Consider the following 24,421-nt stretch of genomic DNA (forward strand, 5'->3'; position numbering starts at 1 on the left):
CTTTGGATGACAGAGAGAGAGACACACACATGATGTAACCAGAGAAACAGTCAGGGAAAAAGCACGGACCCCCATAAACATGCTGACGTGCATGCATACATAGTGCACACCACTGTGTACTCTGCATGCATGCACGGTAAGTCTGCAAAGAGCAAATGTGCTATTTGCACAATAACTTCATGCATTTTCTGTCATGAGGACTGTAAATAAAAAGTCAACCGTCGGAGGAACACCCATGACTCCCTTTGCAGATATACGAGCTTTGAAATATGTAAACTGCAATCTATTCCCGCCATGCAGGCTGAACACTGCACAAAGTTCCCCCAACTATCAAAGGGGAAATTCAGGAACACTGTATGTATTGCTATTAACAAAGTGCCACTGAAGTAATCCCCTAATCTCTTGTAATTATCATCAAATGGAGCAATTTCATGTTGGGCGTGCCATTAAAACTAACGTGACTGAGTGCAGCAGACTCTATTTGTTGCCTTGGATTTTGGCGTGCTGCAGGGGATTTCCTCACCACATACATCTTTTTTCTTCTTTCCTCTTTTAACTCAAAAAGGCCTGACAACAGCTGCACTCACACATATGCAACCAACTGAGACACTAACAAGGACGGAGGCAGCTGCCTTGCTCTTTTCATCTCCACTGACAAGTATACAAGTGCTTCACATACACATGAGGCGTATGGCGACACACTCATGTATACGCAGTGTATTATTTCTAAAAAGCAGAGTGAACAGTCATCCAAACAACTGCAGTGTTTTGCTGAATCATGGGCTCATATGAGCTTGACTTATCTTGGACAGATATGAGCTATAACTGGATAAAAATATCTTAATTACTGATTGTTATCACCACTGACTTGGTTTACTTCTCCTTCCCAGTCAGCTACAATTCGGGGGTATTTTTCTGAGTTTGTGAAGATGTGTTACCATTGAGTGGGAGTTTCCTGATGATAAATATTCTAGTTCCTTTTTCACTCAACCCAGCAAGTATCAACACAGTTAATCATTGAATAGGCCGGCCAAAGGCAAACCAGGAACCCAACACACTATAAAAAAAGACACTGCCATGTGGTCTGTTTATATGTGTTTGATCAAAATATGAGTTTGAGAATAAAATGACAATAAAAGACACATTTAGATTGTTTTGTTTTTTTAATTTTCATTTAGGGTATTGCGCTACACCTTCAAATCACAGTACTTTTTGGATGGCATACAACCTGAAGGCACTGCTTGAGCTGTACATGTGAAGCCTCTTTCAACACTACAGGGAACACAATTGTAAAACACTGTAAAAAAAAAAAAAAAGAAAAGAAAAAAAAGAGAAAGAAGAAGAAGAAAGAAAAAAGACATCCTCCTGTAAGACAGGAAAATTGAGAGCAAATGAAAACTGGCTTTGTGAGGCTGAGAGGTCATAGGTCACTTGCTTTGGCTGAAGTGTGGCAGAAAATGGGAACATTGAAACAGACAATGACGTTAAAGAACCACAGTTTCACTCCGTGGACAGGTTTTTGTGTTGTGGTCACTCAAGGCTGTGAGTGAAGCTGCAGGGACGTGGCGGGTTTAGTCCTCCCCTCCACAGAGGATCTGCAGGGTTTTACGGTAGTCTCCTGAGGTATCACCCTGGACACGGGCAGAAAGCACACACACGACGGGAGTCAATGCCGTTTCCATCATGTGCATGTCTGCTGACATTTCATTCATCACAGAGCGGACACGGGGCAGCAGGGGTTTCTTCTGGCTCGCACACAATAGCAAAGCGGCAGCAAAGGTCATGAAATCAGCGAAAACTAACAAAGGAGTTAAACATGGAATTACCCTGATATCAGCTGACGCTCAGAAATAAAGACCTGTCTTTTAAGATCATCGTCACTATTAAGTATCTTTCTTTAAACGACTTGTTCCTCATTTTGGAAAATGTGCTCATTTTATATATATATATATATATATATATACTTATATATGTATTATTTATGTACTTATTTATGTATCTATATATAATATATATAAAAATCAAACATTTAAAGCTGTTTCATAGATTGACTGTGTGATCAGGGTGTTTGTATAAATATATCCCTTATAACTTCCAGGATATCAATATACAATCATATTTCTCTAAATGACAAAGTATTTCTTTAAATGCACAATCTTTAATGACTCTGGTTGCTCTATGGGTTTGTATATACTGCTTTAAATTATCATTTTAATCGGCAAAAGAAAGGTATTCTTTGACAAACTGGTCAAATAAGATGTCATGCAGCTAAAATGTACCCTATATAATTTCTTCCAACTCCCCAATGTCCATCAAATTCCACATTTCTCCAGACTGTATATAACTGTATATACTGAGTTTGTCACTTCTTTGTGGCTGTCTTTTAGTATTCACTCGTGGGTCCAATAAAAGGTGCCCATTAAAAAAAAAAATCTTGTCAATATTATTACTTCAATATATGCCTTGGTAACAATATGAAGAAGTTCTGTTGCTGGTGACCTAATAATATATTTTCCAATAAAGTGCACCCTGTTGGCTGGGCTGCATTGATGTCACGGTGATTTCATCTGCAAGTTATTATAGAACTGCTTTAAGGAGCTTCCTGTCTCTGCGTCTTTCAGCCAATCACACGGAAGTCATACAGAGGAAGTCAGGCTTGAAGGGAAATTCCTAAACAGCTGTGCAGTGGCCACAGACCCAGAATCCACCGCAGAACAGCTATAGATTATTAAACCCCACCGCCCCACCACAGCAGCAAAAGGAGGATGTGCAACACACACGCAAACACACAGAGCGGGACGGAGACAGTGAGAGAATCACTCTGCAGAGACAGAGGAGAGCACGCCAAACCAAACGGAGTGTGTTAGTATAGACAGAGACTGCGACTTACAATCATCGTTTCTACCTGGATGAATTCATGGAGGGAGGTGTCGTGTGTTTCCTTGAACTCTTTACGTATATTGAAGAGGTCCACCTCACTACGGGACACCATGATGCGGATCAGCGCCCTGTCATCTGTACCAAGGCCCTGCGGAATGGTTTATTTATTGAGCTGACAGCATTTACTACAAAACTACACAAATCACCTCTACATTACAAGCCCCAATACATATCACCTTATTCCTTTTTTCTTTTTCTTTTTTTTTTTTTGCATGGCTTTCAAGGCCTTTATGATGTGCTACATAAAATACCTTCATGGCTTTGTACAAACGATCCGCAAAATAGGAGGGCTGGTTCTTCACACTGCGAACTGCAGATTAAAGAGCGAGTGAGAAAGGGCTGAGACACAGTGACACACACATACCTGCTGTCAGCATGCTCTACTGTGAATTACTTAATAGTTGCACATAGTCAAAGCTTAGCGTCACGGACGATAATTACCGATTGCATAAAACGCATTCTTCACATCCCCTGACATTTCCTTCTTGATAATCTGTTCGATGTCCTTGTTACTGCATTTGACAAACTCCTGGAACACTGACAAAATGGAAGAACATGACTAATTATCACAAACTGAAACGTTGTGGACGAAATTGAAATGAAGGCGGATAAGCCTGTGTCGCGTATGACTATTACCTTTCCTGAGATGTTGGACGCTCCGGGTGCACAGAATACTCATGAACTTCATCTCCATGTCGTCAGAGTCTGCGTTGCATGCGTCTGCAAGTTCCTGATAGTTTAGGAAGAGAATCCGTTTAAATCCTTTGTTTCATTTTGTATGAAAATAAAACCGCGCAGGAGGATTCACTGAATCACCTGTGCATCAGCCATGGCTCTTTCCATATCTGCAGGGTCTTCCTCTCTCGCACCCTGAACATGACATCAACAATTTATGGATGAAACGAGCGTGGATATATAATCAAATGAGGTTTTTGGCGGCAATTAAAAAAAGAGAACCTCACAATCTGGTAGAGCCTGGTGACTGAACTAGACTGCAACTGGTGAGCAGGTGTGAATTAAATCAAATTCTCTGAATCTTACCTGTGTGAGAGACACAAGGATGCGACAGAAATGTCCTGAAGTGTCGGATTGAATGGCGTCTTCCAGAGACTTCTTATAGGCTGCACGTGATCAAGAGGAATGTGGTGAGAACAGTAGCAACTTTCCAAAACGAGGTGATTTCAGATATGACTCTGGGATCAGACTCACCATCTTTATAGGCGGCATTCATGGCGTGTATTTGTTCATTGCTCCTGGTAACCAGAATCTCAATGAGAGCATGCTCGTCTGTCCCAGCTCCCTGACAAGTCGAGGTTCAGGTCCAAAAACAACACAGGAAAACTGATTTAGACCAAAAATAAATAAATACACCACAAATCATGCACCTGATGTTTTTAGTTTTGTGCTTTCCCCTGATTTCACAACATGTTTTTCCCTGTTTACTTTTCCATGTGTTGGTGTTATATTTTGTGGCTGTGCTCTTGTGTACCCTCTTGTTTGCTTCGCCCTCCAACTGTCTCTCCTGATTGTGTCCCTTGAATTTCATCAGCTGTACCACATTGTCTCCTCACTCCCTCTGTGTTTAAATGAGCCGACCTCGGGCTTATTATCTCGTCTGTTTAGCTTTTTCTGTAACCAGAGCCTATAAACCTGTCTTTCTTGTTCAACCCTTCAATGTTTCTGTTTGGAATTATTCAATTAAAGTCCTTCATGATGGATAAAAGTTAAAAACAAACTGGATAAAAATAGAAAAGGGGGTAAAGAGATGAGTCAAGCTTCCTACATCCTGTAGTGCTTTACAGGTTATAATTAAAGTCAATTTGATTATTAAATTATTTTCCATGTAATTGCCACAACATCCGGGCCCAACGGCTTGGAAACATATGACCATGAGGTATTTTTGTATAAACACATACTGTAAGTTCCGGTGTCTTCATTATAAACAGAAATGAAATGTACAAGCAGAACAGTTCACTTGGGGGCACCAGAGCGTCACTTATAAACCATTTGGCTCACTCCTCCATTACCTCCATTGCCTTTCTCATCATTTTGGCATCAAACTCAGCCGGGGTCAACATGAGCCCGATGATCAGCCTCTCCAAGTTCTTTGACAGCTCAGACTTAAGGTCCTTCATCAGATCCTGAAAGACAATCACACCTTTTAGAAAGCCGACATTGGAACAGATTTTTTGTTCAAGGTTTTTGTCAACCCTGTGTGATTGACTCAAACTTATATCTGATCGGAACAGTCGTGATATCTTTGTTTCCTTCTGTTTTGTTTCTAATCGTTTACTTACACGTCCGAGTAGAGATTTGAAGGTCTGTCTGATCTCTTGCCTCTGGGCGTTGCTTCTCTGTGCTACTACGTCAATGATGGCATCTTCGTCGGTTCCTGTGGTTGAAAAAGGGGGAATAACACAACTGAAAAGTTTTCAATTTGCGAAATATCACTTGCATTCGAAATGTGCGTAAGTCCTCTGAGGTGCATACCGAATCCCTTCATGGCTTTCCTCAGTGCTTGGGCATCAGCGGCTGGGTCAAAATCAGACGCTGGACGGACTGTAGGCCTCAGCTGAGGTGGTGGAATAAAAAAATTAGAAGAATATCAGTTAGAAGGCGTCGCGTATGAGACATACATATATTTTTATTATTGGAGTAAATACATCACAGCTGCAATGCAAAATACATGCAGAACTCTGCAACACATGCAAAATGAAGATTTTTACACAAAGGGATTATTTAGCCAATAACACTAATAAAACAGCACATGACAATAATTTTGTGTTATTTGCGGGGGGGTGGGGGGGGATGCTTTTGTGGTTAGATGTCATGACACAATTAAGGTTGGTCAGCTGAAAACAGCACAGTTATCCAAAGTGTTAGTGAAGCAGCATTTTGTTAAGAACTATGCTGAGTTGTTTGGGGCATTCAGTCTGTTCATTATAATGAACCTTCAAACTGTGGTGAAGAGAGTGCGATATAACTACAACTATTTCAATTTTAATTAATTGCACGTCAGTCAGATCTTCAGCAAGACAAAGCTTTCACTGTGCAGTTGAAGCTGCGTTATCAGCACAGGTTTCTGGCACTACCACACGTCAATCATTGCAGGGCCAGCACGTATCTGAGGTACAAGGCACTGCCAAGCCAAGCATGCGGTGGCACATCTAGCGTGGGAGCGAATGGAGCCCAAACCTGCACTTTGGTCATGGAACTTATTTCCCACATCTTGTAGGCTATCTGAGCAGCTTCGGGGAAGAACTCTCCAGCTAAGCTGTAACGATCGGTGTGATACAACATTCAGCAGAGCACAAACCTTGAGCAGTGCATAGTGGATACATTTTCAACAACTTTGAAGCAATGGTCAGGTGTAAACTTCATATAAGCGGTTTATATATGTCTCTGTACCAAAAGCAAACGGTCATCATGAGGGTAAAAGTTTGAAAACTGATGCTCAGTCAACCCCGATCTCGCTGTTGCACTTGTTTGCAGCTCTAATGTGACTCACTCATCATCTCCTCCACATAAGTTGAGCAGAGTCCTCTTGTAATCCCCAGACGTGTCGTCCTGTTTTACGAAAAATACAAACACAAAGTGAGATTAGCGGTGTGCTACATAAAGATATCGGGTGCGTATGGAAGTTGCCATATTTTTCCAACCTTAATCATGTTGTAGAGTGACTTCTCATATCTGAGACGGAAACACTCTCGGATGTCCAACATGTCAATTTCAGAGCGACAAATCATGATCCGGATCAGAGTGTTGTCAGCAGTCCCGAGACCCTGAAAGTGAGGCACACAGCAGGACTTCAGGGGTGCAGCAACGAGGAGTCAGTATATACATCATTTGATATATTCATCCAAAATCTGCCAAAATGGCAGTGCTGCTGATGCACTGCTTTGTACTTGTGACACAAGCCCAATAATACTGTCATAAACTCTGAATAACAACTATGAGTAGATTATCCAAATGTTGCCATTCAATGCACTCATTACAAAATCTGCTTATAGCTTTAAAGGTAACACTGCTAATTCTGCTCTCGTTCAGTTCGGGGTCTCTTGTTTTACTGTAACAGTGCAACCCCGAGTGGTCAGGTTAGGAACTGCATTTACTTTTCCTGAAAAACTGTCATTTCCCACGGTCAAATTGAACCTCCTTGCAGGGCAATTTTTTTAAAAAAAATTTTGTTGTCTACTACCCATATGTGTTACACCACTGGTCAACTAGAAACTAGTTAAAAATGTACTTGTATTTACCTTCATTGACTTGTAGAGCCGCCTGGCAAAGAACATGGGAACGCTCCTTATGCACTGAACTGTGACAAAACACCAGAAGCAACCGCTGTGGTAAATACCCACCTCGGCAGTCTCAATATCATTGCAAAGTGTTAATTCAGTTGATTTCTTACCAACAGCCAACATCAGCCTCTCAAAGTCTCCGGAGAGCTCGCTCTTAATGCTGTCCTCGATGGACAACTCGGCAATCTTCTCATATGCATCAAAAACTAAAAAGAGTAGAAAGTAACAGGATGTTTATGATCTTGTTTTTGTCCCCAGTCAATTGAAACTGAAAGTCTGTCAGGTGAGATTAAGACATTTAACCAGGTAAATAGTTAAAGATAGGGGCTTTGTCATTGTCAGAAAAAAAATCAGCTTCAAAGGTCAAAGCCTCCCAAACTTTCACAACAGTTGGAAAACAGAAGCACACAAATGTTGACTCAAGTCTTAACAGGTCAAAGTTCAGCTCTAAAGAGCTAGTTTCAATAACGCGCAGCTGTCGAGTGTCTCTGTGAAGAATTCGGACAATTACACTCCGAGAACTGCCTTTAATGTGCCATTCACTCCTAAAGGAACTTAAGGCTGCAGTGGGGATGTGTAGCATGCCACACTGCTGCGTTAATGTCACTGAGAGCTGAGCTCACCCATGCGAAGGTGGGTCACACTGCGATTTCCCAGGATCATGATAAATTTGGCCTCGTCGGTCCCCCATTGCTCCTCTCCTGCTGCATAAAGGTCCTACAAAGAGGAAGGGGATAATATATTACAAAAAAAGTAACAAACACATTTAGAGTTGTGATTCTAATTAATGAGCAAAAAATTCCAAGCAAAAAATAACATTATTATGCTTATTATAATCTTTAATTAAATGTTTGGCTTGCCTAAAGTCAAATTACACTCAAAAACAAATCTGTGAATATGTGGTAAATCTACAAGCCTTTAAAAGGTTCAAAATCCTTACTTGTGCATCCTGCTCCACCAGGTCTGCATCCACCACTCCTGCCTCATCCCTGGTCCCCTGCAGCCATCAAACCAACACAACACACTGCTGATGAGCCAGTGATTAAAGGCACTACATCTAAGGCCCCGTTTACACGACAACGTTTCACGTAGCAACACCTAATCCGTTAAAAAGTCCGTGTTTACACTGCAGCAGCGGACACAGAGACAACGATATAGTTAGTATGCCAGGCCACAGTAGGGCGCTGTTGCTTGATTTTGTAATGAAACTACACAAACGTGTGTGCAGACGTGAAGAAAATGGAGAGCACTCGACATCCGTAAGGATGCTATAAGGGGTGAGTCTCAACTATAAAACTATCCATACTCTAGTAGTAGTATAAAACTACTGATATGGACGATAAAACTAGAATACAGACCGCGATTCATACCACTACGGGGCCGCCATGTTTGTTTACAACTGAGTGAGCGGGAGGGGAGAGATGCGCATGCGCAGTAACAGGCTCTGTAGCCTCCGGAAATGCCTGCAGGAGGGAATAGCAACTGTGAAAGAATCTTTCCACCTTGGGAGCCGGGATAAAAACTTCGAAGATACAGTGGATCCACACACTGGTGCCGTGCAAACGAACCCCCCAAAAGTGAAGAAAGTTTTCCAGATACGCTCGTATTTGTTGTCGTGTAAACGGGACCCCAAAGCAGTCACTCTCTGTTGCTCCGCTGCCTTTAACACCCCCCCCCCCCCCCCCCCCCGAAGTGAACTGACCTGAAGTAAAACAACCAGCATCTTCTTAAAGTGACCTGAAGTGTCTGCCATGACGTCCTCCTCTATGTCTCTGCCATAAGCTGGAAAAAACACACACTAATGTTCAAGGCTGCTCACATGTTTTCCGTTGACTTATAATCGAATCTTATTCAACGGGCTTTACCATCCTTGTATGCCGCAACCATGTCGTGCATCTGTTTGTTGGTTCTGGACACCAGAACCTCCATCAGGCATCGCTCATTCGTTCCAGCTCCCTTAAAACAGAATATTAAGTTTGAAAACATGAACCACTTTCAGTTTCAGTTCATGTAACTGGAGTGACAGTGAGAGTGTCCTACTTTGACTGCATCGTGGATTTCTTTGGCATCGTGGTAGGCTGGCGTTCTCATCAGACTGACAATGAGACGTTCAAACTTTCCTGTGAGCTCATATTTAAGATCTTCAATCAGGTCCTGAGGAAAAAGACATTTAGATACGCTTATATCCAACAAAACCATAATGAGACACTTTCTGTGCAGAACGTTCAGTCAATCCAATGGATAGATTAAGCAAACTGTTGAAGAACTGGAAAAGCACTACATGCGTGAAATCCCTTGACCATCCGTACGAAAACAAGACATTAAAAAAAATAGTTATGTACCTTTCCAAAGCTGCTTTTGTATGCTGCAACGACTTCCTGCCGCTGCGCGTTGCTTCGCGAGGTGACCAGGTCCAAGATGGCCTCTTTATCACTACCTAAAGAACACAAATGCACCACAGACTAAATCACTGCCTCAACTTCTTTGGTTGGGAAAAAATGCTCAGAGTGGTAATTCAAATGGTGGGAGGGAAGCATGAAAGATGACCTTTACTTGTCCAAAATTCACAGAGGCGTGAGGAACTCACCAATGCCTTTCATGGCACTGTAAAGGGCCTCGGCGTCAGCACCGGCATCAAAGTCCGGAGCATCTGCTATTGTGCCTCTGAACACCTGAAAGAACAGTAGAGTTCAACTGAAGTTTCAAACGCGAGGCAATTCAAGGGAGGATTCACACTTTATACAATTAATTGACTTGCATCAAAGTCTGGATCTCTGCTGAGACGATCACTCTCAATTAACTTGGAGTGTGCTTAACATACTGATAAAAGCATTTAGTGTAGCGGCCATAGCAGTGACAGTTATGAGAAAATATACCATTTAAAGACCAAACAAGTTCTGTACATTCACTCCGGAGTGAGATTGTCCACAATGTGGATTCACAACGTTGCAACCATGAAACTGATTTTTATTCAATTTAACACAAACACTCATAGCGCACAGAAAAGGAAGTCTATAGAGAGCAGATTATCTCCAATAAATGTAGGTGGTTTGCCTTTTTTGGGGGGCGTTTTTTGGATAAAAAAAACTGTATACTACAGAGATTGCTTGGCACAGCTTTCATGTTGCAAATGTAACATTTGCAGTGACGGCTGGTCAATAGACGCCCCCCCCCCCCCCCCTAGTGGAAGCAATATATATATATATATATAGAGAGAGAGAGAGAGAGAGAGAGAGAGAGAGAGAGAGAGAGAGAGAGAGAGAGAGAGAGATAATTTTTATTTATTTTTTTTTTTTTTTATATAAAATATATCACTAATAATACTGTCGAAATTTGTTTATGCCAACAAATTAACAATAAAAAAATAAAAAAAAACTTGGGGCGCCTTATAAAGTGCCCCTGGCTCAGTGATTGGCTTAAGTTTGATAAAGTTTTCAGCCGTATTTGGAGTTTAACATTCAATGAGGAGAGCTCCAGTGAGGAGATTTTCATTAGTGGGAGAAGGTGTCGAGTTACAAAAAAAAAACTGAATTCTTCCTCTTTCTCATCATATTATACATCAATACGTAGCTACAGGCCTTTGTTTCTAATTCGTCTAAATCTTTTGTCTCTCTAAACAATTTTTTTTTAAAAAGAGCCTTAGTTCGCAGCAAGTGCAGGATTTCCTCCCATGACTCCAGGACTCCAATGTATTTGCACCTGTCCCACCCCGACAGATCAGAGCCTGCTATGGGTGTCAGTGTGTTTGTGTGAGTGAAGGAGTGGGAAAGCGGTGGGTGCTTGTATGTGGCGGGGAGTCAGGTTGCACAGAGAACATCTCAGTCTCTCTGCAGGGGGTCTGACACACAATGAAGCGCAGAACAAAAGCTCCATAGTCTCACTATTTTATTAAGTTATGAATCTCTGAGTTTGTGCACTGTGGGGAACGAGGATTGAAAACTCAAATTGCAGCTGTTGAGGATATTGCTGCAGTGAGGCTAGCAGCCAAATGGGTATGCGCTAGTGTGCAGCTAAGGGGCCTCTGCACACAATCTGCTGCATATCAGCCACTATCATTCTTCACGACAGCTGGAGAGCTTCACCCACATAGCAACGGGCCACAAATACAAACCCTTAGCAACAAACCCTGAACAGAAGTAATCCCATTTCATCTGATAGACGTTATGCTGAACCGTAATGTGGAAATGATATATTGAACTTCCTCAGTGAACTTTTTCCATTCTGTCGAGTCATTATATAATTAAAACTAAGAAGGTGTCTCACCTCATGTGAGGCCATGAAGGCAGGGCGGTGGTTTTCAGCCTGGACAATAAACTTGGATCCCGCCTGCTACAAGGCTTGAATGATTCTGCAAAGCCATGACTTTGGAAGTAAGGCATCGGGTTTGTCTATTAGATGTGCAGGTTCCACAGGTAGCAACGACACCCTACACTGCTGCTTTTATGATGCGGACAACTGACAATGTGGCAGATGGCAGGAGGTGACCTCACTCTATCCACACCCCATTCAATGATGCACTAAACCATCCATGTTACACAGACACCAGACACCCGGTCCGCGGTTTAATATAGCCCCGATCATTCTTATATAATGCAAGATGAGAAAGGTCCTGCTCACTTACCATTTTCTATGAGACGTGCAGGTCCAATGTGTCAAGACTGGTCAGGAATCGATAGCTTCAGGCCTAGAGAGAGAGAGAGAGAGAGAAATACTGAGGTATGGCAGAACAAGAGCATCGCACAGTATCCCTGCTCTGCTGGAAGTGTCATTTGCTGTCGCACGACAATATAACACTAATCCTACCTTTCCTTGGGTCAATTCATGGTCTGTTCACTTTACTCCCTGCTGGCTGATTACTGTAATACTGGGCACGAGGAAAGCAGAACCAAAAAAGGAGAGGGGAGAGTATTTTCTATAGGGCTCAACCTCATGTTCACCTAACATGACAGACTGGGGGGATGGGATTTGATTTAAGTCAGCAGGCAGTTAAACTATGGAGTCACATTTTCCGTCCTGCTATATGCTGAGGTTATAATGGAGTCATTCACAAACTGAGAGCCCTCCATGTCTCAATATAAGCAAAGAGTTACAATGAATTATTTAGTAATAGCTTTTTAATGTTAAAATCCATTGAAAGTGTGTGTGTGTGTGTGTGTGTGTGGGGGGGGGGGGGGGGGGGGGGGGGGGGGGGGGTACTTTAAAAACTGAAACCTCCAACCCGCTTGTGAAAGAAAGCTGCACTGTTTGTTTAAGACTGGAATGAACTTTTCCCAAAATAGCATGCAAGGTTTAACTTAATGTCAGAATCAAGGTCTGTGTGTGTGGTGGTGGTGGGTGTGTGGGTGTGTGTGTGTGTGTGTGGGGGGGGGGGGGGGGGGGGGGGGGGGGGGGGGGGTCTTTATACATGCAGAACCACACCCTCATCTATACCGCACTCAGTCGATCAAACTTTAAAAGCCTTTAAATACAGAGCCATATTAGCAGAAAAAAACAAGAACAACAAAACTTTTCTCTTTGAAAGGACATATATGTATCCATTTGTATCTGTGATAAAGTCAATTAAAGCGCATCAGTCCTCCAGGACAGGCTGTGTCTGCAGAAAACTGCAGGCACATATGGAAAGTGACGTCTCAGCAAACTTCTCCAGTGGGTTTCTGCCGCAGTCCTCCTCTCGGTCGTCTGGCCGGAGGCTGGACGTGTCCAGACCGCAGCTTACCTTCTCGGTTCGGTGGGTGTCCGTGTCGGCTGGCGCTGGTCCTTCTGGCTCTTCTCCGTCCCCGATCACCCGGTGTGTGTCTTTGTGTGTGCGGGGGAGTCAGACTCGGGCCGTCCCGTTACGTGTCCTCCGTGACGCAGCGACTGCGGTGCTTCTCCCAAATGTGTGTGCGCGCGCGCGTCAGCGTGTCTGCGTGTGTGTGTGTGCAAGAGAGCGAGATTGATTGTGTCAGAGTCACGTCTTACTGTAAAAGAAATGCTATAAATACACACCACACGCTAAAGGACAGAAGATATATCGGTTCGTGCATTTTTGGACTTTTGTTACGCATCTGGAAATGATCATTTGGAGCAACTTCCGGTGTAACACTAATCATTAAAAAAAAAAACTGGAAAAGGTGTGTGCGTTAACAAAAGTAAATATTCATGTTTCAGATGTGATTTTATGGTGAACTTACATAAGTCACAGGAGGTAAATCGTTAACTCAATAGCTTGCTGGCACTCGTGGGAGTCGTTCTGCACTATTTCTGTCCTGTCAGGGGTCCATTCCAGTCAGAGGGGGGCAGAAACTACCAGGCACATCGTCATTATATCTGAACGTCCACACTAATGAGCCCACATGATTGGTGTTATGTTGAGATGCTTTTCACAGCCAACATACTCATGTTTTCCCTTTCCCAGTAATTTCCCTGTTTATGTATGTTGTGTATGAGCTTCATATATAATATTTATTCATGGTGATTCTCTGTTTCTATCTCAAGATCTGGACGAGGATAGACGATGAGAAACAAGAGATGACTTACAGGAAGCACGGTCAATGCAGGACCCCTCACTGCACATACCTGACTTCATGTTTCATCCTGACTGGAAGACCTAGAAAGGACTTGATGTCAACACAACGATGTCTACTCTTATTTAATGGGTTTACTCTTAAGAAACTAGTTTAATTATTATTTGCTCAATAATTTGGTCTAGGATTTAATTAACTCTTTTAAGTATTTTAGTTATATATATATACTCATATTACATGGACTACGCTAAAGGGAATTATTTAATTAACGTGTGCAATTCTAAACATAATCATATTTGATTAATAGTATATGCAGGCTGTGGCTTTAATTTCTATTGTGGAGATACATTTTACATTTTTTTAATAGGGTATTTTAGAAATATTTTGGGACTATAAAGGTGACAAACTGAAATTATAAGATAATCTTAAAACCAAAACAAAGGGTGTAACTGTTCTGTGGTATTACTCGATAGGGTACCCCATATCTTAACGTAACACTGTCACAGATTAATACATTGTTATTCAAAGGTCAGCGTATGAAGCCATCAAGTTATTCGTTTGTTCCATTTGAATAAAGCTGTGAAATACTGAAACATTTTGTTTCCTTTTCATCCCACCACTGTAAAGGGAGTGAAGGGATCATCTGAGGTGACCACTGATGGAGGTGGGAGGCAGTGAAGAGGAGGCGTCTTTGTAGCATACTGACCTCTTCTGCTTTGAGAAAGCACTGCACGCAGATCGTGAGAACTGGCATATTATGTCTGCAGACCTGGGAAAGTCAATATGAAAATGTATGCAACTACTAATTGCATCTAAAATCAAACCTAAAGCAAAAATCTCCCAAAGCATTGTAATCCCAGGAGCTATTTATTTAATGCACACCGTTTCTATTCTGACTGAAGCAATGCTCGGCACATCTAACTTGTGCGTCTATTAAGTTTTCATTCAGCAACTTTTCTTGTTTGACAAAAGAAAATATGTTGGTAGACGGGACTCCATAGTAATCATATTGTGGGAACAGATTTTGTTTTCTCTTGTGAAGAATTCATCCCAAAAATGTGCATTATTAATAATGTGAGTGTTTATTTCAATTTGAGCATAAAAAGTATACAAAAATAAAACCTCTAGTAGAAATTTTCCAATTATTTCAGTTTGTGTTCTATTAAAAAATAAAAGTTAATTGTGCAGATTGAACAAATCAAGTATTTCAATTTTTTCCAAATGACTCCACAGTGTGTTTATCTTTATAAATCAGATTATTTTTTCTGGAGTTTCACACATCTGTAAACATAATTAGAAACTGTGGAATAAAAATTTGTGAAAACAAAACAACAAATGAAGTGAACACAAAAGCCCATTTTTCACACTGTGAATGAGATTTGCTGTTCACTGCTCTCACTTCATGTAATAATGACCACATTATGATTCAAACGGCTCCCGAGTGAGAAAGGCTACTTTGTGAGTATAATTCCACCGAGTGGGAGGGTCACACAGGCCAGTGTGGTGTGTATATATCGCTGTGAAAGTCATTTCACGCAAGTCGTATCCTCGGATATGTTTGTTACATTGGCCTGTTCCAGTCACCAGCCACAGTACTTCTCATGGGACTGAAGACAAGGTAAAAAATAATAATAATAATAAAAGATAACTGTCTCTATTGAAAAGATAAAAGAACAAGAGCCAACTTCAAATCAGGGTCAAATCCCTGAATTCTTATAATTAAATCAGTTTAGTTCACTGTGTTTGTAACTGCTGTTTCATCTGAGATGTAGCTTGGACCGTGGGTGTCTATCAATAACTGATTAGTGATCATTAACCAAGCTCCTAAGTGGCATATACAATCACGTGCAGTAGTAACAATTGTTTTTGAGTTGACTAAATGATATCTTGGCTGGCGAGATGTGCAGATAGGAAGCCTGAGCTTAAGTTTGGTCAAAGGTCCTTTGGCCTCCTGCTCACCTCCCGCCTACTGAGGCAGATGCCAGGAAGGATTAGGTGAGCTGAAATCTCCTGATGGGAGATGAAAACACAAATGCTGCCTCTCAAATAGCCATGAAAGGGGCTTTGTCCTCCTCAGTTTCATTAACTCACTTGGACTTTGGTCTGGCTGGATCACACCTACTGGCTACATGGTTCCTGTGGGGCTGCCAGGAAGTTTCCCCTCAAATAATACAAAATGTGTACAAAATCTGTTTTTGCTTTATTTAACTGCACAAGTAGTTTTACAAGAAGTAAAACATTTTTGTGCAACGTATTCTGTCACTCTGTGAGAAGAGGCAACACAAATAATGAAACATATTAATAATAATAATGTGTTAAAAGCAATAACACAGAATGAAATTTTAATAAATACTAGTTTTTATATGTTTTGTTTAGTTTTTTTCATGAAAGGCAGCCCTAATCCAGCTGAAAGAAACTACTATTTCTCACATAACATGCCACTGGTGAGGTGAAAGTATACTTAACTAGAAAATTCCGGAGGATATTTTGTGTATCTGCTTACCTTTGATCTCCTCCATGAGGTGCCTCTCCCATCTCCCATCTCTAGGCAGTTTTTGGGGATTTAATTCGGAAGCGGTTAGCTGGATTGTTAATAAAAGTTGGAGCAGTCTATTCCCAAATGTTCAACACGTTTTGATGTGCTTTTTGTGTCCCTGCTCCCAGCAGAATGGGACGAGTTACCCGCAGAAAAAACTGCTGAAATATAAGAAGAAAATTAAATGGCCGCCGAGGATAGTAATCTTTGTGCCTTGTCACTACCACAGGCACAAGAACTAGAAAAGTTTGTGTGCGTGTCTTTCGTTTGATCTCAGTGTCTCCCTGGCAACAGACTCTGATTCCTCCGATCTCCTCCATGAGGTGCCTCTCCCATTCACTTTGTATGGGACACTTTTTCGCATTTTTTTTTCGTTGGAGCAACCTATTCCCGTACACGCGCTCCCAAAGGTGCAAGACTATTTACTCGCGGGAAAGAAAAAAAAAGGCAGAAAATAAATATTGAAAATAAACAGCTGCCTTGAATAGTAATCTTTGTGCCTTGCCACTAAGGCAGGCACAACAATAAACTATGAAAATATGTATTTCTGTAGGTGCTGTGTTAGTCATGCTTGAGGAAGTTATTGTATAAGGAAACGCGGCCTGAGTAAAGTGCAGGGTGTTGTGTTCTGTACTGGCAATGAGAACTCCAGACATCAGCATTATCATATCAGGGGGAGTGATAACAAAAGGTCAAGTATAAAAAATACAGCGATAAAGTGGAGAGACAGATGCTACTCACTGCTTCTTTCAAGCACACCTGTGAGGCAGGATATTACCCAGAAGCAGGTAAGGTGAATTGATTTCCCTTTGTTTGAAATTTGTGGCAAATTATTGAGACGAGGTATTTAACAAATGATACGATTATTCAGCAAAAACAACCATCTTTATAAGTTATTACAATTGCACTTGGATTTTTAATGCCCCGGGTCTGATGTCCATTCGGTCTCCAATTGGACATTTCCATAAGGCAAATGTTTCCTTTCTGTAAAAGTTGAAGCCGTTGTGTCTTTCAACACAAGGTGTTCTGTGTGGGGCTGATCTGACAATTATTCACTGACATATTTGCTGATGTGCCCTTCCTTCTCTCCTCCGCTCCTCTCCCCTCACCGCTTCTTTCACCGACTCCCTCTTTCTCAACAACATCCAACTGGACTCCCACCTGCCTCTTCCTATATAATTCCCCTCATCCCTCCATCCTGGTCCAAACTCCCAGAAGCATGCCGTGTGGTTTGGTGAAGTCCTTCCTGGGGAGCTTGTCTCGCAGGAAGCCCGTCGAACCTGATGGGGAGCAATCTACTTTCAACCGATGCCTGACAACCCTGGACCTGGTGGCCCTGGGTGTGGGCAGCACGCTGGGAGCTGGAGTTTACGTCCTCTCTGGAGAAGTGGCAAAAAACTCAGCGGGACCCAGCATCATCGTTTCCTTCTTCATTGCAGCAGTGGCTTCGGTATTTGCCGGGCTGTGCTATGCAGAGTTTGGGTCCCGGGTTCCTAAAACAGGCTCAGCATACCTGTACAGCTACGTGACCATCGGAGAGCTGCTGGCTTTTATCACTGGCTGGAATCTGCTCCTCTCCTATGTCATAGGCAAGTGTGACACACTCGCTTTGTTTTCCAACACAACAGACTGTTATGTTTGTAATTCAAGGATTTTTTTTAAAAATTGTGAATTAGTGTTACTGTAACCGGTGCTGATGTTCCTCTTGCCGTAATGTGCCAAGATTTGCAGGACGTTCATCAGGTTGAGATCCTTTCAGTGTACTTCCTGACTGAACTGTCATAATAGATGAGCCGTCGACATGGGCCTGTTTAACACTGATCTTTCACCTGCTGTGTAAGGAGAAGTTAGAAAGTCAAGTCAGATATAATTTGCTGTCTTTTTTTTTCTTTTTGTTTACAAAGCTTGTTAAACTCATTATAATAATGTCATAAAACACGGCTGTGGTTTAAAATAACAGAGTCGTAAAGTATGGAGTAAATGTCCGGATCAGTATCGATATCAGTTTATGGCTGTAGTTATAAACTGACTAAGTGATTGCTTTATTTCACTTGCTATCTGCTTAGGGACATCCAGCGTTGCACTTGCATGGAGCGGGACATTTGATGATCTCATCGGGGGCGTCATTTCCAATTTCTTTACTGAAAATGCAGCAATGGGCCTCCCCGGCCTGGCGCCGTACCCAGATGTCTTTGCGGCTGCTCTCATTTTGATACTTTCAAGTAAGGTCACCTAAACTGTGTTTTTTTTTTTTTTGAAGGGACAGGTGCCCAAAATATGAAAATAAAACATTTGTCATGTTTTCCCTGAAGGCGTGCTGGCATTTGGAGTGAAAGAGTCGACAACCATCAACAAGATCTTCACAGCAATCAACATCCTGGTGCTGCTGTTTGTGACCATCTCTGGGTTCATCAAGGGGGACCTCGCCAACTGGCAAATCAGTGAGGAGGCTCTGATAAACGCCACAGCAGATGCAAAGTAATGTCAAAGGGCAACATGACAATCTGAGCAAAAAATATCATTTCTTGCAGTATTCTAGTTATCAGACTGTAAAATGTTACAAGGTCGAAACTTCTCTCTCCCTGCTACAGAAACCTGAGCTCCATTGTTAATGTGACAAGTAGCTATGGGCAGGGGGGATTCTTCCCTTATGGGTTTGATGGGACCATGGCTGGAGCCGCAACGTGCTTTTATGCCTTTGTCGGGTTTGACTGCATTGCAACAACAGGTGAGAGGGACACTCGACTCATTTGAAGAATACAAATAAGCAGTTGTTGGCTTTTTTGGGGGGATTTTTTGGAGAGGGGGGGGGGGGGTGCTCTTGAATCAGAAAATGATATAAACCATAATACAAGCCAAATGTTCCTCTAATCAGACACTATGCAGTGTTTTACACAACAGCATGCACACATCTTATTGTTTACACAACAGCTTAATTCTTTGGTCGCTTACTTATTTAGCTGCAGTTTTGAAAACTGATTGTTGCAAGAGTTTTTAATTTATTTCAATTCAGTTTCATTTATATCACATAGCCATGGTGGCATTTTTACATCCCTAAAAACTTTAGAGAAAATCAAAGATTTCGGTGAGCATTAGCGACAGTGGAAAAAACAGGGAGTCACAGGTCGCGGCTCTCTGCTTGCACTGGTAGGGGTTAGGAGATAATAAAGCAAAATAAGATAGAACTAGGACAGAGAGCTGTTACTCTTCAAATCTTTAAAGGGTTTGTTGCTAAATATTCTGTCTGAAAAATTGTATCTCATACCGGCTTTTATGTCTTCAAGACAAGCGTCGCTTGTTTGACAAGGTGATCTGTATAATCTGGTTTCATAAAATAACAGATATATGTGTCATCTGCATAGCAATGTGAGTGAACACAGTGCTCCCTAATAATGTTTCCTGAATTGATCATTCAGTCATTACAGTCCACAGAAATGTGACTTTTTTCAGAGAGCTGAAAAGAAGCCAGGGCTTGTTTTCAGTTTCTTCCATTAAGAACAAATAGCAAGTGGTACAAGCTTTGAAAAAACTCTTTTTATAGGTTGACAGTTTCTTTCCATGCAAAATTAACATTTCTAAACAAGTCAGATTCCATTTCTTCTCCAGTTTTTGATTCTGAAATTACTTCTTTCATAATTTCAGTTGTTGATTGTACCTTGAAGATAACTTCTGTTGAGTCATAGTTTTTTTTCCTCAGAAGCGCAATAGCGACAAATTTTGCAGACACATCTATCATAGCCGTTTCTCTGTTTGTGAGAGAGATTTCATTTCATTTCAGCGACCCTCAGATTGCTGCTGCAGAGTTGATTCATCGACACTTCTCTGACTGCTTCATTTTCTTGTTTGTAGGTGAAGAGGTCAAGAACCCCCAGAAGTCTGTACCCGTGGGCATCGTGGCCTCCCTGCTCATTTGTTTCCTGGCGTACTTTGCTGTGTCTGCCGCGCTCACCCTGATGATGCCCTACTACCTTCTCAATGACAAAAGTCCACTTCCTGTGGCCTTTGAATATATCGGATGGGGTCCTGCCAGATATGTGGTGGCTGTGGGCTCACTGTGCGCTCTCTCCACCAGGTACAAAACCCTTGAGTGAGATGTTAGTATGTAAGACAAACCCACCGTTCTGCAACAGTTTGGCTTTAAATAGCTGATCACACTTTAATTCAATTTCGGCGTACCCATAACTTATCTATATTTGCATGTGACCCAACTTAATTCAAGCAAATGCTTCACTTAACTTGGAAAAACCTTCCAGCTGATTCATAATATCAGGCAAATGCATCCCTTGGTCAACTTCACATTTTGTGTGATGTACAGTTAAATCACTGGAAGTCAATTATGGATAAACAAGAGACATCCAAAAGTGGTTTCAGATGCATTAACGAAGCTGTATCACACATCTCATTACATAATCACCATTTACAATCTCTGGCATCGTTCTGTCAATAAAATATTCTGCACAATGTTTACCCAGGAAAAACACAGCATAGAATTTGAAAAGCAATTTGAGGCTGTAACATGATAAAAAAAAACTGCACTGAGACCAAGAGTAAATGTAGCTTATCCTAATAAGACACATGTTTATCTTACTAACGAGATAAGTGAATCATTGGCACCATGTTCCCAACCATTTGGAACAGTTGTCATCGTTACAAGTAAAACTCATTCTAAGTGTCTTTTTGCTGGAAAGAAACATGTAAATACTATTTAGAAAGAAAGTTTTATTTCCTCTTGTTATACAAAGCCACAGTTTAGAGGAAACCCAGAAGACCTTGAATGTGATGACTGTCTGTTCTGTCTCTTCAGCTTGCTTGGTTCCATGTTCCCGATGCCCCGGGTGCTCTTCGCCATGGCGAGAGATGGGCTGCTTTTCCAACCTTTGACCAAAGTCACTTCCAAGGGAAGTCCAGCTGTAGCTACCATAGCATCTGGAACTGTGGCAGGTACAGACGTTCCAGCTGTTCACCCGGTTTTTCGCACCGGAAGTGAAACTGAAGAGCTCAACTTAACTTTTGATTTTCTTTCCCTCAGCAATCATGGCTCTTCTGTTTGATCTGGACGCCTTGGTGGATTTGATGTCCATCGGTACTCTGTTTGCCTACACACTGGTGGCCATATGCATCCTGATACTCAGGTATACTGATTTGTTTTTAATTCAGTGCTTCTTCAATGTCGTGAAAGTCCGGATCTTTTTGATTTTGTTCTAACGTTTCTCTCTCTTCTTCTCTTTTCGCTTCAAGGTACCAGGAGGCTCCATCTGACGACGACACAGACCTAAAGGTCAAAGCATCAAAATCTAAATTTAACTTATTGAAACCTCCATCATCTCCCAACTCATTCACCTCGCAAACAGTCACAATCTTGACCGTGTTTTCTGGTATGTGGAGCAAAGTATAGTGAAGCTTTCGTAGTTTGCTTATAAAGAGTGCGTTTGTTTCCTGTACATCTTGGAGTGAATTCCCTCATCTTCTCTCCCTCTACAGTCGGATGTGTGGTGGCTTTGTGCGTCACTCTGACTTTTGCCATAAACGCTCTGGCCAATATGGAGGGGTGGAGTCTGGCTGTTGTCTGCATCCTTGGAGTCATACTTTTGATCAACATTCTCCTCATCTGGAGACACCCACAGAATCCTTCCAAAGCTTCCTTTATGGTAACTGTTGATCGGATCATTCAAGTCATCTTTTCCCCAGTAATTATTATATTAAATAACTTCACACGGAATTATCCTCTCTCTTCAAAGGTGCCCTTAATCCCTGCTCTCCCTGTAGTGAGTACTCTCATCAATGTGTACTTAATGGTGCAGTTAAGTGGAGACACATGGATGCGATACGCTATCTGGATGTTAGTGGGTAAGACCATTTATCTGTAATTCAAAGTTTTAAGAGTTTTTGATCAAGTAGGCTGTAACTGATCTCCTTCTTTTTCACACTGCAGGATTGGTGATCTATTTTGGTTACGGAATCCGTAACAGTGTCCAGAGGAAGCGTCTCCAAACCAACCACATGACAATTGAAACCATAAGCGGTAACGCAGACAAGAACATCATGAATGAAGAACGGTTCTGAGCTCAGGTGAAGTGAGGGCGTACACACGGATATGCTACTGTGAGTGTCACTGTACAACTACTGTTTTATGTGGACCACTGCTGAGAGGAACAACGAGCAGACTGCACAGAATATAATAAGTGGACGAGTAATAAATGTGTATTACATTGTGACTTTCTCTTTTTTTTTTTTTTTACACGCTAATGGAATTTTTATGTATCTAAATATTCTTATTTCAAACAAAATGTTTTGTTGTTAAATGTTGTAGGCAGTAAAAAGCTTTATTATAGGTAGTAGCTCAAAGCTAAAGTGGAAGTCAGTGATCATACCCTGCAAACACTGAAATGCTTCCTGACCAATCTTTGAAATTTTTAATATATTCAGGTACAGGGAAATGATTCCTATGAAAGCTAGTTGTGTAAAAACTTTGAGGAAAAAAATGAGGACATGTTTGAAAATGAAACACCTGGACCTTCTAAATCTATTGAGTAATGTGTAAATACCCCCCAAAAATTAATTATCTGAAATAACAAGTTTACAAATGTATAGACAAATATTAATTTTATATAATTTTAACTGTCTTTGAAATGTTTTGTTTTTTTACATTTAAATTGAGAGCAGCTGACTGAGGATGCTGCAAAATGTAGATACGGTAAAACTTGTTGTGGAATATTGTTGTTGTCAACCTGTTTAAACTTTGCTGTATTAATTGTGTCTAGCTCACGTGTGTAAATATAAAACCCTGTACAAAATGTCCTTGTTATAGTGCTGTAAAAGTATTCTTTGAATAAAACTTTAATGGTTCAAATTATTTCAATCTGGAGGTCCTCTTGTGCATAACAAGCAAATAGTTGATACTGCAGTTTGGTACCATGTATAATCTCAACAATCAGAAATGTCCCCCTCCTTAGAATTTACAGCGAACAGAACAGCCTTTCAAGGCAGCTTATCTTTGTTATGTTCACAATCAGAGGCTTAACTGCTCAATCAAGAGAAGAAATTTGCATTGTTCCCACTGCATACGGTGTCTTGTGATCTGAGCTGAGAAGAAACTTCACAATGGATATAGTGTTGATGTAGTAAAGTAGATTTTTTTTTTCCTTCTGAGACAGCTTTGAAAACTATTCACCAAATTGTAGTTTTTTTTAAAAAGAATCAGTAAGTTGGAATATTTCATATCATATTATTAAATGATATCCCGTTTTTTCAAAGAATGAGTTTTTTTTACGAGCATGTTGAAACACACAACCATCCCGTTTTAAATCTTTTTTTATCAAACTTAGGTTAACTCCAGGTTGTATCTGAGCGCTGGAGCCCATCGCAGCCGACTATGGGAGAAGACACTGTGCACATTGTGTCACGTTTCGCAGTGTATACTGCTGTGTTTGTTTTTGTGTGGGCGTGTGTGCGTAGGTGGAGCGGACGGCGTAGGAGGCTCACCTGAAAGGGATGATTGAGGCCACTATATAGGAACCGGGTTTCCAGGCTCTCATCGCCAGATCCTCTCGTTTATCCCCGCGGTACTTTGACTCGGCCCCTCGAGCCTTTTTGTAAAACCAATTGTTTGACGTGTACTACGGTACTTGGAGTAATCTGTGTTACTACCCTCCTGTGCAGTCCCGGTGTGCGCCGCGCTGTCCAGCTCGGGAGATCGCTGTCCGGTGACGTCAACCTCCGCCTTCACGCCACTCTCCGAGGTCCGCCCGCTGGAGAGATCTCCTAAATAAACTCTTTTCTAAAACTCAACTTCCTCGTCCTGTCGGCGCCTGAATCCTCCTTACACCTTACATGACAGAACGATCTGGCCACGATGGATTCAGCCGACCCGGAAGTCCTCCAGCGCGCCATATCCTCCCACGGTAATCTCTTGTCCCAACACCAGACGTTCCTCCGGGAGATTGGGACAACGTTAAATGAACTGACCGCCAAGATGTCACTCCTCACCAGCCGCCTGGACGGGCTCGCCGTCGGTCAGCAACATCCCGGTGACGCGGCTCCTTCCCCCGGGACAATACCGCCGACCGCCACCAGGGAGCCGCATATGCCCACCCCGGAACGTTATTCTGGGGAACTGGGAGGTTGTGGCCGTTTCCTCCTCC

The 24,421-nt window shown here is 41.8% G+C and overlaps 2 protein-coding genes across 4 annotated transcripts; one reads left to right on the plus strand and one right to left on the minus strand.

Moving 5' to 3' along the window:
- Nucleotides 1-1,150: 1,150 nt before the first annotated feature.
- Nucleotides 1,151-13,260, minus strand: anxa6 (annexin A6). Of its 2 annotated transcripts, none has more exons than XM_080465183.1 (25): nucleotides 12,955-13,260; nucleotides 11,860-11,922; nucleotides 9,826-9,910; nucleotides 9,581-9,675; nucleotides 9,279-9,392; nucleotides 9,104-9,194; nucleotides 8,941-9,020; nucleotides 8,179-8,235; nucleotides 7,862-7,955; nucleotides 7,349-7,444; nucleotides 7,197-7,255; nucleotides 6,600-6,722; nucleotides 6,449-6,507; nucleotides 6,136-6,214; nucleotides 5,431-5,512; nucleotides 5,238-5,332; nucleotides 4,968-5,081; nucleotides 4,150-4,240; nucleotides 3,982-4,061; nucleotides 3,757-3,810; nucleotides 3,577-3,670; nucleotides 3,382-3,477; nucleotides 3,192-3,250; nucleotides 2,891-3,028; nucleotides 1,151-1,631 (listed from the first exon to the last, which is right to left on the minus strand). In XM_080465183.1, the coding sequence occupies exons 2-25, from the start codon at nucleotides 11,860-11,862 to the stop codon at nucleotides 1,572-1,574; spliced, it is 1,998 nt and encodes a 665-aa protein (XP_080321309.1). In that variant the 5' UTR covers nucleotides 11,863-11,922; nucleotides 12,955-13,260; the 3' UTR covers nucleotides 1,151-1,571. The 2 variants fall into 2 exon arrangements, with proteins under 2 accessions (XP_080321309.1, XP_080321310.1); XM_080465184.1 differs by having other exon boundaries at nucleotides 2,906-3,028; nucleotides 12,955-13,125.
- A 1,976-nt stretch (nucleotides 13,261-15,236) lies between these two features.
- LOC308110707 (cationic amino acid transporter 2) lies at nucleotides 15,237-23,137 on the plus strand. Of its 2 annotated transcripts, none has more exons than XM_080465190.1 (12): nucleotides 15,237-15,362; nucleotides 17,496-17,869; nucleotides 18,347-18,502; nucleotides 18,593-18,758; nucleotides 18,872-19,008; nucleotides 20,130-20,352; nucleotides 21,085-21,221; nucleotides 21,310-21,412; nucleotides 21,519-21,655; nucleotides 21,762-21,928; nucleotides 22,019-22,127; nucleotides 22,213-23,137. In XM_080465190.1, exons 1-12 carry the CDS (start codon nucleotides 15,346-15,348, stop codon nucleotides 22,341-22,343), a joined length of 1,857 nt encoding a protein of 618 aa, XP_080321316.1. In that variant the 5' UTR covers nucleotides 15,237-15,345; the 3' UTR covers nucleotides 22,344-23,137. The 2 variants fall into 2 exon arrangements, with proteins under 2 accessions (XP_080321316.1, XP_080321317.1); XM_080465191.1 differs by lacking the exon at nucleotides 15,237-15,362 and adding an exon at nucleotides 17,009-17,068.
- Nucleotides 23,138-24,421: the final 1,284 nt, after the last annotated feature.

This window comes from Lipophrys pholis, assembly GCF_963383615.2.
Source record: "Lipophrys pholis genome assembly, chromosome: 6".
Taxonomy (NCBI): Eukaryota; Metazoa; Chordata; class Actinopteri; order Blenniiformes; family Blenniidae; genus Lipophrys; species Lipophrys pholis.